General features: G+C 37.1%; 1 protein-coding gene across 3 annotated transcripts in view; it reads left to right on the plus strand.

Annotated features, from left to right (window-relative positions):
* MLIP (muscular LMNA interacting protein) overlaps nucleotides 1-17450 on the plus strand; it is a 104878-nt gene that overhangs the window by 26317 nt on the left and 61111 nt on the right. For all 3 annotated transcript variants that reach the window (XM_027898322.1, XM_027898324.1, XM_027898323.1), the window contains exon 2: nucleotides 17226-17384. In XM_027898322.1, the coding sequence (XP_027754123.1) occupies nucleotides 17226-17384 (159 nt within the window). The remainder of the gene's footprint in view (nucleotides 1-17225; nucleotides 17385-17450) is intronic.

Below are 17450 nucleotides of genomic sequence, written 5' to 3' on the forward strand. Positions count from 1 at the left end.
TTTCTTTCTTTCTTTCTTTCTTTCTTTCTTTCTTTCTTTCTTTCTTTCTTTCTTTCTTTCTTTCTTTCTTTCTTTCTTTCTTTCTTTCTTTCTTTCTTTCTTTCTTTCTTTCTTTCTTTCTTTCTTTCTTTCTTTCTTTCTTTCTTTCTTTCTTTCTTTCTTTCTTTCTTTCTTTCTTTCTTTCTTTCTTTCTCTCTCTCTCTCTCTCTCTCTCTCTCCTAGTGTCAAAGATATCATTAATTGGTTTGGATATAAAATGCTTATATGTAACATTTTCTTATGAGAGACTGTCATACAATTAATTTCATTGCCAGCAATTTGAGATATGAATAGATTCAATGTCATTCAAGGATTTTTCCTTTTTCAGAATACAAATCCATTTTTTATGTTTCCTTCAAAATTAGGTGTCTGGAAAAATATGCTTTTTCTGTTGACCATGGAATAGTAGTACTAATGTAATGACTGGTGTATTTTTAAAATGTGCCAATCATTTGACTGCAGTATAAAATTGATTAAAAGTTGCTAACTTCTGAATTTGAATGACTGGTATGAAACTACTAGGCTGATTTAGCAGAGTTGTTCTGGAAAATATGCACTACAAATTGCATAACCCTCCAAAGTACACGAATTTGAGGGGAACATAAGTGGCATGGACTCTGAATGAATGGTGGGAACCTGAGAGGTGAGGCATTTACTTGCACAAGGTTCTGATGTCTTACCATCCTAGATCTCACTGGAGTTGGTTTGGCCATAGACTTTTATTGTCACCATGTGGATACTATGGAAGAAGACAGTAAGCGTGGGGGTTTCTCTAAAACATAAACAATTCAGCAGTGCAGGAAATTTGAACAGAAAAGATCTCTTGTGAGAACTGAGAGGTGCTTGCTGGGACTTGTGAGTCATTCGGGGTGGGACCACAGTGGCTCTTTGTCCAGCACTGCCTTTGCAACACTAATTTTCAGGTGCTTGGGGATCTTTTGGGTCCCCTGGGCAGTGGTACATGCATGCTACCTCTAAAGCTTGGAGAGCCATGTCAAAAGGAAAGAAGGCTAATGCCTCCCACCACACTGTGCACCATCTGTATGGGAGCCACTTGAGGATGAGTCATTTGATTAGCACAGAGCTCTGCTGTACTGATTAAATTAGGTGACCTGTTATACTATTACAATGTATTTGTATGTCTGCTGACCCAGAGGGGCTCAGGTCTCCCAAGCTCAGGAGTTTAAGAACGGGTCATTTGGATCTATCTGCAGTAATCACCCAGGAAAGTTATAACCCCAGAGTCGTGATCAGGAGCTGCCTCAGGGATGCATCACGATAAGCCAACTGTAGAAAAGGGGCTAAACCCCAGCCCTTGAAAACTATGAGCATCTGAAGTGGGGCCACAGGGGAGCAGCTCGCCTTGCTCAGCATTCTCAGCTGTGACTCGTTCCAAATTTAGGCCTCTAAACTGGGTATCAGTTTCTTATAAGAATGAGACTGTAAAAACTGCCACACTGGATCAACCAGAGTCTCGGCCGGTCCAGTGTCCTGTCTCAGGCTGTGGCAGAGAGCTGACACCTAGAGAACACTGTGAGAAAGGGGCCAACATTATGAATTGAACTCAGATCTCTTCATTTGCAGGAGAATTACAGTACCTCATCATTAGGCACAGATTATGTCAGTGGGTTTCTCCTAATGAAAGTCTTTCCTGTTGTTTAACTAATTGAATATATTCACTGGGCCAGAGTGGGGGATCTAAATTGTCCTTTTCATTCCCATGTCCTGATCAGCAGCTAGTCCTTAGCTGCTTCTGCATTGCCCTAAATATTAATTATTTACATGGATGTTTTTGTAGATTTTCTATCTATTTTTAAATTAATCCCTCTGTGTTACTTCATACTAACCTAGGTTTGATTGGTATTTTAAGTTTTTCCCCCTAAATGTTCTTATTCATTAGGGGGCTTTCCCCTACTAATGATTCAGTTTTCCCTAGAAAGTTTCAAGAAGCTTTTAATGGTTCTCTGCATTCTGAATAGAATTTAATTGAGTGTTTGAAAATCTTTTACATTTGATGACAAGATCTAACAACTAGCTAACATTTGGTGGCTTTTTTGTGCGCCTTCTTTTGCTGCTCCATGAATATATTACATTCTTTGCATATTTTTCAAAGATATTGTGCCTTTATTTTATTTTAGATTTCATTTTTCAATAATTAAAAAAGAATTAGAAAAGGAAAAAAGTTTGTGCATTGAACCATCACTCATTAGGCTCCCAGAAGTTGTGTGTTTTATAACTTGGTTAGTAAATTTTTGCAGGTGCTGGAAAAGTGCAAACTCAATCTGAACAGAGACAAAATATGAATTCTTACCAGAGGGTTTATTTTATCAATCAGTTGTAGTGAGGGACACAATGTATACAAATTCTTACTCAGAATATGCTTTCTAACTGTGTATTTGTATACTAGCTGTTTCAAAATGGTGACAAATAGCAAAAAAAATGCTAAATATGTTAGAAAGGATGCAGAATTGCAATGTTGCTGACTAACAAATCCTGCAAAAGTTTTTGTGAAGTTTTAGGCTTGTTTTTTTCTCATCCAAGTTTGGATGAGAAAAACAACTACTGAAGTGTGCCACTTTGGTAATTATAAGGGCTGAAACAACCTGATTCTTTAGAATTTAGTCTTTTGATATGATACAGGATGATTGTTATGGAACTGTGTCTTTCATTAGTTTTCATGGAATGAAGTGTATTTTTAAGTTGGAAGGTGCAAATGTATGACAGCCTGTTTTATTTTTATACAATCTCAAAAACTTCATAACATCTTGCTCAAATCAAAATTTTTCCCAGGTAACCATTAAAAACTCGAGTTTCATCTGAGCAAGGCCTAGTTTATTGTAATGTGACAAGTATATAGTCTGCTGACGTAGCTACTTGCAAAATCAAATCCCAAATTCTTGACACTTCACCTCTACTCACATAGCATTCTCCAGGCTTTCATTTTACAAACACATACACACACGCACACTCAGTTTCTACATAAACCATGCCAAAGCCTCCTAATCCTGAATGTTCTAATGGATGTTTGAGGTTCTAGTAAAATGGAGTGAAAGTGTAATGACTAAGAAATAGTTTGTGTACTGTGTAGCAGCCAAGGAGTCCTTAAGCAGACTCGATTTTTTTTTTTCTTTTGTAGCACAAATCCTCTTTGTAAGCCCTTTTTGCTGTTGAATTCTGCCAAGAACAGCTATGGGCCGGTGCAGCCTTAAACCTTGTGTTTATTTATTATTGAGAAACAAAACAAAAATGCCTGCCAATTGCTTCAGATCTGTCTGTGACCATGTGTGCTTCTCAGATGCGATGCTTTGGAACAAGAATGAAGGCTGGTGGAAGACTCTTCACCTGCAGCCTTCTGGCTTGTTTGTGACCATCAGGTCCTGCAGTGGGTCTTGGCTGCTTGTAGGAGAAAGGCAGGTTCCACTGAGTACTGCAGAACAAAACTTGTCATCTTAAAGCTACCTAAAACTCCTTGCTCACTCCTCAAATCCTTCATCCAAGGCCTTTGCATCAGGATTTCTGTGCCAAATGCTTCTCTGACACTGGAAGATTGTGTCATCATTATAACATTCAGTGACTGGGGCTGACATTTCTGATTAGAAAAAAGCTTTATCTGAAGGAAGGTTTAAACCCTTGTCAGTTTGCTTTTTGATGCTTATGGAAGAAGACATCTTTTGAAGCTTATGCTGAAAAACACATCTGAGAAAGAGACATCTGAAAATAGTCTGGTAGCTGGGGCATTCGTCAGCACTGTGGGAAACTTGGGGTAAGCTTCCATCTTGTCTTTCAAAGAGAAGAATATTTAAAAGTAGTTCTATCTCTCTGGTCTTGTTTTTCCACTAGTCATTCCATCCTGATTCAAGGAACCTTCCAGAGAAAAAGTGAATGAAACCAAATGTGTTTTGTTAAAAGGTTTTGTTCAACAAACTGACTTGTTGTAATGTGTAAGAAAATACTTAAATGAAAAAAATTACTGGTCCACTTCAGAACTAAAAAGGGGAAGAGATTTCCTATGTACAATGGCAACACAGTCAGATGAGACATGACTACCTGCAACACACCACAGTGTCTGCCTTCTAATGAAATTAAGGGCAACATTTTAAATTAGTGAAATTTTAACAGCTACTAGCATATTTGGTAATTTTCTATAGGAAACTTTTCTGGACTGCAGAGACAAAATAAGTACTTGGTACAACAACAGGGCTTTTGAGTTGTTTCCAAAAATAACTAGTTTAATTTTCTTAGTTTTCAAACTATTTTTCTCCATGCCAATTCCTGGCTAGTTAACAAACAAGACATAATAGGCAGGGCAGATGCAAAATCGGAGACTGAAACTGTGAGACATATACTGCATGAGGGCACTACTTTTTGGTAAGATACATGTCATTATTTTCTCTTCCTTTAAGAGTCAGAGAATGAGTATTTCAGGGAAGAGGACTGGTCCTGGGGGGCATATCTGCCTTGTCCTTCTCTTGAGTGCCTGAGCTCTGCTGTAATCAAAACCTCAGCTGGATAATGTTAGCAAGACTGAGCTCCTAATCCCTTTTTTTTCCTGAAGAAACAACCATAGTCAGTAGGAACATGAAGTATAATTCTGTGAAGAGTCGAACATAAATAATACAGCAATGCCTTTTTTTGCAAAAAGTAAGACTATTTTGAAAAACCCAAAGCTTTAGTGCAAAGTGTAAATAATTAGAATTCCATTGGATTGCCAATACATTGCTTTTAAAATGTTCTTAATACATGACTTACAGTTTTACTATTTTTTAATTTATTTTTTGTAATTTGAGACTAGATACGAATCTGTGTTATGTAAAGTGATGAAACTGTACAGAAAACATTCATTATGAAGCTTTCAGATTGCATGATGCCTTGTGCAGACAGATAGGAGAGCTTAATTAAAAATGCTTGTGATTTCTTAGTATTGTTCACAGGACATATAATCCCTGGGATAAAGAATACTGACAAAAGTTATTTGCTGACGCATAAGAATGACTTTTATTAAGTTCAAATCTGTTTATTATCTGTAAATCTTCTGACTTGCCAAAACATGGAGTGAAAAATAATACCTGAGTTATAGTTTTTTCTTGTTGAATTTAAATTAAGGATACATATTTGATGTCTGGTTTAGCGATCTCAGATCTTGGAAATTAAAACTATGATATCTTAAGCTAACGAACTGAACTGCTTCCAGTTTTTAAACTTTATATTAATATCCTAATTTATATGATTTGAATTGCAATCTTCATTTCTACCTGAAGGACATTTTTCAGGAGATGAATGAAAAATAAAAGCCATCTCTGCTGGTAGCAAATTATGCATTTATAATATTATTTTCCAGAGTTTTGAAGTTAACTTTAACTCAGAGTTGAGTTTCTTTTTGAAATCATGTACGTTGTTATAACTGGGAGCATGATGATAAATCATCAGTACTGCTCTACTGTTAGGAATGACAGAAATAAGGTGTAATTGACATCCAAGATATACTTCTTCCCTTTTCAAAGCTATGACCAAGTTCAGAAACTCAGAATCACATTCATTTTCACTCAGATCTTGGGTAAAATTTGACATATTTCAAGTAACTTTCAGAAAAAGAAAGGTCCAGAGTGATAAAAAAAAAAAATCATAATTTCTCCTGAAGTCTTGCAGAATTCTCCTCAATCCAGGCATTTTTGGAGCACTGCAGTAAGCAAGCAACGTTATCCCTGAATCTGGCAGCTCTGCTCTCAGGAGGCTGCAGTCATCTGCCACGAAGACAAACGGAGCAAAGGTCCCTTTAAATGGCTACAGAATATTGGGATCTAAAACCTGTAGTTTGAAGAAGAGGGCGTGTGTCCTTAGCTAATAGAAAAAAACAGCACAAGAGAACCTTGACTTATGAACACTCATAATATTATCAAAATGCTAAAGCTCTGGACAGGAGGAGAGCAGGAATACACCTCGTGTGGTGTATGGTAGTGATGTCACGTAGTGCACAACTTGAGAGCAAAGAGTTTTCCCTGGTGACGAGAGTGGTTTAAGAATCTACATGGAATATACTGGAATTACTGTTAGGGTTGACCTTGATTGTAATAAATTTATTTTGTGGTATTATAGGAAATACAGGTTTTGAAATATTTTAAGGTGATAAAAATGTTTATAAAATCTCTGATATTGTAGTTCTGGCAGTAAATTAACTCAACTGCTGCTTTAATCTAAAGCTACGATTATTACATCCATGCCTTCTTCCAAGTGCTTAGAATGAAGATGCAACATGAAAGTACAAATACATAAGAATCAAGTAATGCATCTGTATTCTTTCTCACTACATGCAAAAATGTTTCCCATTGCATTGTCACCTGAATTCTTAGAATGGAAACTTCAGAAGAAAATATTGGTAGGAAGTAAATGACAATGTGTGGATTTTTTTTCATTGATATTACGTCCTCTGCCCTTTTTTATAATACTGGGATCCATTTGGTTAGTTCCTAGCATCCATAGAGATAGTGTTATCTGCACATTTTCGGTGGAAAGCCTTAAGTATTCTTTACAACATTGCTGGGGTTTCGCTTAAACCTGGAAGACTCTTCTTTAGAAGCTTGACATTAGTATCATACTTGGTTGTGAAATGTTATCTCACTTTTCCAGAAGTCCACTTCAGATGTTGTAAACTCTGCCATAACTTAAAGTTAGATTGGAAACTGGAATTGGAAAGAAGAGTAACCAGGAGAAAGCTAAGTGATAAGAATTAGTAAATCATAATACATTTATAAAAGAGAAAGGAGAGAATCACTGGTGAGTAGATGTGTTAACTGGCACTGAAATGTAAGAGTAAGAACATAAGAGTAGAAAGAAGGAAAACCTGATTTTGAAAGTGAAGAATATAGTTTATATCACTTTTCTGGTGGGAATATGAGTTATAGGGCAAAAGCTAGAGCATGACTTAGGTAAAGACGGCCATATGAACAGAATAGTCCCAGTCAGGAAGAGCTGCTTGGCTGGACTCACATGGCAACTTTGATATGTGCCTTGTCATTCCTAGGGACAGAAGCTGGAGAAGTGGGAGTTGTCCTAAATTAAGGCTGGTGTGTGCTAACTATGAATGTTACCTTCACCACAACTAGTCAAATAATGTCATGTGGATGTAGAATATCTGGGGCTATATGGTGAAGAAGTTACAGTTACCCATGGACTGTCAGAATATTTAAGTATAGACAAGGTTACTTAGCTTACTCAGAGCTGCACAGGAGGCCTGAGGCAAAGTATAGATTTCAGTTTGCTGGCTGTCCAGATTTGTTGGCTACAGAGATTATTCTTGTTCTTGGTGCAAAATGTACAGTCTGCTGTTCTCCTACAGTTCTTCTATTCTTTCTCCTACATTCTAAAATATCTGAAGAATGGTACATGACTGTATTTAGCTGGATGATTATGCCAAAGTGGAGAGCTAGGAGTTTTTGTTTTTTGATGAGACAAAGTCAAGTTTGTAAAATGACAATTTTCGCACTAACACTTTTGTAAAAAAAAAATAAAAATAGAATTATTAACTTGAACAAGTGTAGCTATTCTTCCAACAAATAGTCATATGGAAATGACCATGTCATTGTTGAACTTGAGCTGGAAAAGCTGAAGTTAAATGTTTAAAGGCAGCTGCTTTTTAATGATTTGCACAGAGTAGAAAACAAGATTCTGAGTTTATTATTCTGCCCTCCTGTGAACGTGCAGAAGAAGCCAACAGCCATTCAGCTTTACCTTATTGTTTGTTAGTAGTTGAGTGCCAGAATAATTACTCTTTGTAGCCAGCATTCTTCTGGGCCCACACAGACCTACTCAGAAAATAGCTCATTAAAAGGACCTCTGAAAATCGTTGCTGAGAAGGGGAAAATAAGACCTCTTCTTCAGTTCTATCACAGACATTTATTTGCTGATTTTTTAATGTAATTTTTTATTTATCTTCCGACTGTGCTTTACGTACTATAGACAACAGTCTGGAGAAAGAGTCATCTGAATTATCAGCCCACTGAGTTTTATTAACAGAGGACAGGTAAGAATGCTTGTAGATAGGCTTGTATTGATTATTCATTAAATCATTTGCACGGATGACTGTAAAGGGTGGTACAGCTTCTGATGGGAAGCCTATTGCTGATAATACGGGATGACATAATCCATTTCTTAGTGATTAAAATACTAACTGCCTTTTCTTACATATGCTTTGTTCTAAAACTGAAAATTTATCATCTGATATTTCTAAAATACTTTGGTATCCCTAATTACCATTAATGAGAATTCTATTGTCTTCTTCATGGAAAAGAGCTGAATAACATAGGTTAGCTGATATCATAAGACTTGCACTGCTGTCTGCTGGGATGGCAAAGGAAAAATGATAGCAGATTAACTAGAAATCCTCATCTGGTCATATATGAGTGGACAAAGACTAAAGTCTTAATTTGCCTGTCCTGAAGTCTATGAAAGCATAGCTTTGTTTTTTTCAAAATACCCTTTTTTTGATTGATAGAAAAACCTGATAAATCCAGAGGCCAGATGGCTTTTTGAGTCCTGATAATCATATTTGAGAGTATGTCAGGATCACTTAGGGAGGTAAGTCCAGAATGTGAAGGATGTGTTATTATCTGTCACTGGTATGTGGATGGCAGCTCTACGGCCTTTGAAAATTTAAGCTGTACAGCTCTATGTGTTTCTTTATATCCTTTGGATGACTGCTCCAAAGATACAGCTCCTTAGCAAGACAAGTGCTCAGACACAAGATATAGCAATTTGTGAAAGGAGATATCTATTGAAAATGTAACTCTGCAGAGATTTAAATTAAGTAAAACTTTTTAGGATAATTATAATAGAAAGGTCCAAACACAGGAGAGTACTTGATAGAATCTGTGTTACCAAAAGCAAATCACATTAACCTTTCCTTTCACTGTGCCAGATCAATTATTTCTATATGAAAACTTACTTCGCTATTAAACCAAACTTGTCCAAAACATTTTAATTCTCAAAACCCCTTATTTTTACAGTTTTTAAAATAAAAATATTTTTAATAAGCTAAACTGAAAAAGCTATTAAAAAGTTAAATCTACTTTTAAGGTTGTTTAGCTAAGAACATACAGAAGTAATAAAAGAGGAAAATAAGAGGAAAAGGAAATTGTTAGGGAAGCATAAACAGTCAAAATGAGGAGACATATGTGGAGACATATGCATATAGTACCTACAGGACATGGATGAGCATCTCCCTGTGTTTTGGTGTTTGGATGAGAGCAGGTGGAGCTGGTTGGTTTTATCAGGGGCAGGAGGTAAAATGACAGGAGCTGTTAACCTCGGTCATGGGAATGAGCACATTCAAGTTACACAGAGGTAGCTGAAGTCTCTGGGTGGGGAGTGTTTGAAACTATCTTTTATCCTCTCCTGGAAACAGTCATTCTTCTTTGCTGAAAGTGCTGGCAGTGAGAGTGAATTTGAGACTGAACCTGTGGTCATTTGGGTTTGAGGAGAATTTTTTTAGAGTAAGTGTTAAAATACCAGGTGACCAGGGTACATAGGGCCATGGTTGTTCATTTCTTGCTGTCAGATTTGGATGACAGGGATGTTCACACTCTGTGTTGAATTGTTTTGGATAGAGTTATACCTGGGGAAATACAGAGAAAATCTTGTTCTGAAAAAAATGCTGTTGTGTCCACCAAAATACTGCTAAAGTGCTCTTGCTAATGGCAGATTCACTGTGAAGCACTGAGAGCCCTGACATCCAGCATATCCTCGTGAAAATCCATGAGGGATTTCATACACAACTGTTAACCTGGAGATGTTTAAAATGCCTCGTTGCTGAAGTGAGGCTGTACCAGTCTGCCTTCAGTTGCGTCTAAACAAAGCAGTAAGGCATCCTTCGAAAATGAGCAGAAATATTGCACAGCTGGGAAATGCTCAATCTCATCTGCATTCAGATCACTACCAAGCCTCAAGGGTATGGTCAAAGACAAAATACCTTGTGCAACTTATGCAAGCTTGAGAAACACACGTAGAGATACAAAAATTTGTAATTACTTTAATTGAAATATTAGCAGTCTAATCACAGGGTTATAAGGTTTTTAATTCCCTTTTCCCTGACAGGGGGACAGGTCAGAGGAGGCATTCATCATAACAAACATTCATCAGTACACTTTTTACTGTCCAAGATATTTTCATTAATAGAATGAAGCTGTTCTTACTAACAGCAGATAATTATTCACAGGGTGCATCTGATTACTCAAGCAGGTTTCATGTACAATCATGCACTAACTCACAGCTATGCAGCTGAAGCCACAGCTGGCAGGACAACCCTTTGTGCAGAAGCAAAAAGTTCTACTAATATGCCTTTGACTTCTGGATGAGTGGTCTGTGTGTGTAATCCTGGAGTCTTCTTCTGTGTATAGCAGATACAGCCTTCTTGGATGGGGTTCAACTTGTTTGTTGCTGATTCCAGGGTGTCCTGGTGGTCTTGGGCAGATTGGGCTGACTCTTGGTATTCTGAATTTATAATTTCTTGTGTATTCAGCTGGACCACTAATCTACTGAGTTTACCCATTTGGAAAAGATTTTCATGTACTACCTCTCAAACTTACCCTTTCTTCAGTTTGTTTTATCTTAGCATCTCCTCATTGTACTGGTCACACAAATGCACACAAACTCTCTTATACATGGGGCTTGTACGATGATGTAGTCCAGCTACAGTGATATTCACACTTAAAAATGCTCCTATTATTACAGCTCATTTTCCATGATCATACAGTTAAAACCAGCCTAGACAAACTTCTTCATTTCTACCACTTTTTTTATTTTCTATGCATTGTTATGGACGCTGCCAGCATCTCCAGTTGATTGCAGGGAGGTGCACGATGTTGAGAGTGGGGCTTACTGTGCATTTTGAGCCCACTTGAAGTTACTTTTCTATCTTTGCTTACATTTTACTTGTTCCTTCTTCACTGACCAGAAAATTCTGTATCCAAATTCTATGATATTTGAAATGTTTTACATATGCTGGATACTGGTTCTTTCCTTCCTCTGTTGTCCTTAATACCAGGACACAGTTTTGCATTCCTGTAATGAGTGATAACTGATTGTTAATGATTTGTGCTTGTAGCCATAGGACCCCTGTCCCATGCCTGCACTTTCAAGGCTTCTGCTATTATCTTGTGCTTGTACTTCTGGAAGCATCTTTTAAAATCCCTTGTTTTTCTTCAACAGCCTTCAAGCTATGCTAACATGACATGTTTTCTTTATTATTTATTTCCTTTTTCTGGAGTCCATATTTAGTTCATTGTACAAAATTAATGGTCTGTTAGAAGACACATGCAGGGATATGTATAGGCACAGATGTGATTCTGGGCATCACCTGCTTCTGAAATATGTTGCTTGCAACAGCATCACTGGTGTGTTACCAAACTTGCTCTGCAATGCATTTTTATAAAGGGAAACTGCTGAGATGCTCATCTGTGATGGCAGCACCACGTGGGCTTGATTCTCCTGTGGTGGTGAGGGCAGGACTGCCAATCCTCGGTGCTGTGGTGGTGGAACCTCACCACATGCGAGCCTCGGCTCTGTGTGGGGCAGCTGCTCTGGCTGAAATCCCTCTGGTTCTCAACCACTCAGCCACCTCAGGACACCAAAGGGCTAATGGCTGACGTGTGATACTGAAAAACTGAAGTGCCTTGCTAGGATCATCCCACAAGACTGATCTTTCAGCTCTGACAGATGGAAGTAGGGATTTATTTCTGCTCCCAGTGCTCGATTTGAAAACGGCACCTGTTTATTTATGGGTGCAGCATTTGGGAAAAGACAATGAGGGGAATTGATAAGAATGTGCTTCAAAACTTCTGTGAAGATGACAGCAGCATTCTGGGACTCTCTTGCAGGGCTGAAATTGCAAGAAATTCTTAGAGGAAAAAGAATACATAACTTTCAATTTCTCACTGAATAATTGAGATGAAGTTGTTAAAAAATGGACTGGAAAGCGCAGAGATCTGTAGTGCCTTGCTGCTCTTACACTAATGTGACTAAGCAGTCTGCAGGCTTTTTGTTGGGCAGAAGTATCATGACATTGTATAAGCATATATTATGTGTATCAGAGTTTGTAAATGTATTTGTGCGTGTGCTAGTATGGATATTCTACATATGAACTCATAGGTCCTATGACCTTGTAAGGATCCCAGTTTAGGTGCAGATATTTTTGTGTATCTACAGGCATTGGATTGATCTGAAGTCTCCCACTTCTGACCACTAATGTATTTGGTAAGCAGTCCATGTACATGTTAGGCAGCACCACTTCTGGTTTTTTTTATTTTCTTCTGCAGTCAATCTTCAAACTTACTCAGTCTACTTTTGTCAGTCCTTGACTGCCTTCTGTGCAAGACCAGATGGCAATCCTGGCCACACTAGTGCAAAATCAGCAGCAATATTTCAGCATGATTTCTGATTGATCCACACAAAACACACAGGACAGGCAGAAGGAAGTGGTGAGGGAGAAGCTGGGGGCAGTCTGAGTGTGGGACTGTCTAGCTAAGGGTTTGTGTGTAGGTGATGGACTAGAGCAGCTTGAGATGTTACAACAGAGGTGTTTTAGCTTAGAAGATGTTGTTTCTTAGGTTTAGAGGACTGGAACAAATAAGGTTGTTAGTGATCCTAAAATATGATTTAAAGACCTAGGTCACCTTAGGGTCTGTTTTATGGCCATTTACTCAAACTGCATTCAGTTAAGTCAATTAAGCATAACAGGCAAAGCATTTTACTTTTCCTTTGCAAAAGAAGGAAATTAAAGGTTATCTTTGCTTACTTTTTATTGAACTTAGCTGAATACGTGTAGAGCAGTATGAAAGGGCTGTTACAGTTGTATAGAGTCTGCTGGGCTGAAGAGCTAATTAAAATGATATTTGAAAAGAAACACTTCATCTGAATGAGCTCTTGCATTTTGAATAACAGATTAGGATTTTATACTATTATTCATTTGCTCTTTCTAGTGCTTTACACACATTAATTTTCAAAAGATATTTGTCTGCATTTTAGTGTGTGCTGCTGTATTGAAAGAAGAAAAAACTGTTTTACTGAAGGTGATACGATGGGCACGTCACAGGGCTTGGGGAAGCTCCGACCACAGCTGTCATTGGGAACTTTGACACAAACTTCTGCTTGACTGTAATTTCATCCTGGACTTTTGGAACAGATTTAGGTTTTTCCCCTGAAGTTTCACAGATAGAAAGCTGGTGTTCAGATGATCATCTGCTTCTGTTTGTAAAAGGTTTTAGATAAGCCAGAGCTCATATTACACAGTAAACAGCTAATCCATATTAGGTTACTGTGATAGCTATAATAAGCCAGGATATGAAGACAGGCTGAAAATTCTTACATCTCATTAACTGATAATTCCATCTGTAGTAGACTAGACTTTTTCTCTGTGTGAGGAGGGGACAACGTCTCTTTGTGGTTTGACTTTAGTCTGAACATGGAAAAGGAGTTACAGAACCCAGGCTGTGTTTTTGGTGGCCTCTCTCCCTGGCTGGGTGAAAGGCATTAGCTGTGCTCTCTCTCTGTGTTCGAGCTATATTTATCACTCAGGAATTGTGGGCATGTGAATCTGTGCTATGAGCAAAACAGTGCTTCAGTCAATGTGCCTCTGTGTCATGATATACACGCTTACTATTTTGCTACTATTTATGCATATATTTCCTCTTCTGGCCTTTAAACAAATAAATATCTTCAAAAGGAAGTACTTGATGATTAAGAATGAGGTTTTCTCAGGGTATTATTTTATTTTTGAAATGACTTACACGAGCAAATCAGTGGAAGAAGTGGTAATGTGAACCAGCATATTCTTATATTTTAGCAATCTGTATTCCAGAAGGAAATCCTAAGAAGTAATGGGACCTCAATTTAAATTACAAAGTAGGCACTATGCTGAATGCATATAGAGCATGTGATAGATTAAATGGAAGCCTTGGTTTGTGTTCATAAGGTAACCAAGACATTAAAAATGTGCTTTACAAGTAAGGACTCTAGAAGCTGTGGTAATGAAAACAATAATTAATATAATTTAAGTTGCTATCCCTAGGGCAATTGTAAATTGATGGTATAAATTATGCAACAAACCCGCTTGTAAATTGATGACAGAGAAATTCTCGGAAGTCATCTAGAGTAAATTTTTTCTTTTGAAGCTATTTGGCAATGTATTATGCAGCAGCCAATAGCCTCTGATAGATATTCAATGGTTATTTATATTAAACTCCATAATTTATGTTCTTCAAAGAACTAAATAACATGAATGCTACAATTAGAAACAATCAATTATTTCATTGCACATAAAAAGTTGATTATGTAATATAAAACAGAATTCCTTGGTATTGACTTCAATAGATTGAAGTTCAATAGATTGAAGTCAATTCCTTCAATTGACTTCAGCATTTGGTATTTTTCTGTTCCTGTAGTTGCATTGATTCAAGTGAATTCCAGCAGCAGAGAATGTATGGCATTGAATTCATTTTGCTGTTACCACTGATTATGGAAAAAAATGATAAGAAGTTTCATATATACTTATATATATTTTAATTTTAAGCTTGTTTCTCTTGTTTACTTCTGCATGTCAGAGTGTTATTAATAGATGTAATTAAATGCTGGAAGTCCAACCTGTTCATTTCCTTCAGTTCTTCAAAGATAGAAACATCAGCCAGAAAGAGAGAGAGTAAATGAGATGAACGTATGAAAAAAAGTGCAAAAATCCTTTCTGTACCTTAAAAAAAAGTAGTATGCAACATTTCCTTCTGTTTCACATTGTTCAATTAAAACTTAACATTTCAAAGTATTTTTACTTATTTTTTTCAATCTATAAAAGGAAAATAAATACTTAAAAATATTTTTAAGTGAGAAATATTTCTCTTTTGTTTCCTCCAGTGGAAATGTTTGTATTTTCTGGCTAGTCTTGTGATATTTGATTGTTGTCTGGGTTTCTGTGGTGCAGCCTAGATGGAATGACCAGTTTTACCTGCTGGAAGTTCCTGTTTCTTACTTGCTGTGAGTGAAACTAAGAGTAGCACGTTCCTATCACTGCCTCACACAGTATCTGGCAACTTAAAACTTTCTGCAATGCAGTAATTCTATTTGCTCATGTATGCTTTTTAAACTCTAGGAAAATAATATACACTAGGGGAGTATAAGTAATGCTATGCTTTCATGGTATCTTCCACCTGAAAAAATTCTTGCTTCCCCATCTTTGTTTTCCTATCTTAGTTATAGCTTGCAAGCAATTTTGGTGATTCTTTCCATAGTGTCTTTAGGCCAAACACAGCAAGGTATTCTTTGTGTGTTCTTTACTTTTTATACCAAGGAATAAAATTGGAAGTACAAGGTAAGACACAGTACAGAATTAGGTGCTAGCAATATCTCCCCCATTCCTATGCAACAGCCTGGAACCTATAGCTTGATTTTTTGTTTGTATTTCCTTGTTACAAATATGCAGATGAAACATTGTGAGTTTAACAATGTTAGCACATTTGATTGTTATTCTCTGTAAATCTGTTTGCGTTTGGGCTTGCTATTTGCACACTCTTCCTTTTTCTTTTATAAGGAATGTTTTGCATTCTGACACAAGAATACCCAGTGATACAGGACAGCTGCTGTTGAGTGTCAAAACAAGAGCATGACAAGAGGTTGAGGTAGAGGGGAAAAATATTAGTAAAGGCAACCGAGGTACGAGAGTCACCATCTGCATATCCTAATTAAAGACAGAAGATGAAAGCACAGCTGCAGATCTGTAGGAAGGCAAAGGCCACCTCAGGTTGATTTTAGTGTAGACCCAGTTGCTGTGTAAAAGTGTGAATCAGATCAGCTGTACAGAAATCACTAATGCTAATGTGATGGGTGCTTCTGCCTTTGTGCAAGTAATCCTGCTTCTTGAAGGCACCTTTAGGTACAGCAGGTGCTCACATCCCTTGGTGCACTGCAGGGACTGGCAGCTGATGGCTAGTGAGCACACCCTCGAGTACTGATGTTACCCTGACTTTTGACAGGAGCAAGGACTAAGAAGCATAATGAGAGTCATAGCTCTCCCATTTATTTCACTTTAAATAAGCGAGCAAAGAAAAAAAAAAAAAAAAAAAAGACCAAAGCAGTAATCCTGCTTTCCTGCATCATTCAATACAATTTGAGCCTCTCCATATTGGAGTTTATTGAAAAGACAATTAACTGCCATAACTTTTAAATCAGATGATAAAGCAAAGGAAAATCAGTATATTCCATAGTTCTGAATCAGAAAGAAGGATTTTGTACAACAAGTAATGGGAAAGTCAGCATGTCAGGTTCAGTGGTTTGGGATGTGCTTCCCTCCTTTTACCTTGATGAGGCATTTGCAGTTCCTCTTTTTTAGGTCTGGCAAAGCAACTGAGAGTTGTAAATGATGTGGACTTTGTTTCCGTGTCTTGTATCTCCTGTGAAGAAGATGGGAGGGATGAGAGAGCACTGTGATAAAGCTGAACATTTAGGTGAAATTGCCCTCTCTTAGTCTCTCTTGTCTTTGGTGCTTTCAGGCCCTATGTACTCAGACCTAGAGAGAAGGCAAGAGGGGGAGGGAGGAATAAGCAGCCAGACACAAAGTTGGTTGGTATATGTGGCTGAATGGCCCACAGAAAATGGGAGAAGATATTTGAATCAGATTTCATCCCAGATATTTTTCAGAATTAATTGCATTTGCATTAGAAAATGTGAACATGTTTTGCTTTCTTTTTGCAGAGCAAAGGTTTTCCCAATTTGCTTTAAGTTGCAAAGCAAATACACTAGAGCCTATAATCTACCCAGATACAGTGTGTAATTAAATTGTTGTTCTGCTGGAGTTAAATAAAGATAAAAGTAACCTTGAAATGAATTGAGTATTCTTTTCTGATTTTTTTATGGAAAATTGAAAGAATAATAAATTATTGAGCAAATGTTTTCCTGTCTACTGTGCCACACTACTAGAATATATAGGATTTTGATGGGTATAATCAAGGCAGTATTTTGTCTGTTAAAGAAGACTTTAATAAGCAATAAATCCGATTAAAAAACCCCTCTAAAACCAAACAATGACCAATATAGTTAATAATAAGCTTGTGAGTTACGTAGATTATTAATTTCATGTTATTCATGTTATTTCAATTCTGACAAAAATCATCTTTATTGGGATAAAATGGTTGAACTAATTATGTGTTTTGTAGGTCATTTCTCAAGAATCTGGAACCAAGCCATTAACCTTCACATTTGTGCCATCCATTGGACGACTTCCAACTCATTTTGAGGTTGTGGATATCTCTAAGTTCCTTGTGACAATTCCAGAGGAACCAACAGATCTGAGCAAGCAAGAAGTTTTAAATAAGGTAGATTTTTGTTTGCATTAATTTTTCCACTCTTTCAAGAGATACAGAAAAAAATATTTTAAGCAT

The sequence above is a fragment of the Empidonax traillii genome, unplaced genomic scaffold (genome assembly GCF_003031625.1).
Source record: "Empidonax traillii isolate 1590-97213 ecotype Southwest subspecies unplaced genomic scaffold, ASM303162v1 scaffold591:size1139884, whole genome shotgun sequence".
Lineage (NCBI taxonomy): Eukaryota > Metazoa > Chordata > Aves > Passeriformes > Tyrannidae > Empidonax > Empidonax traillii.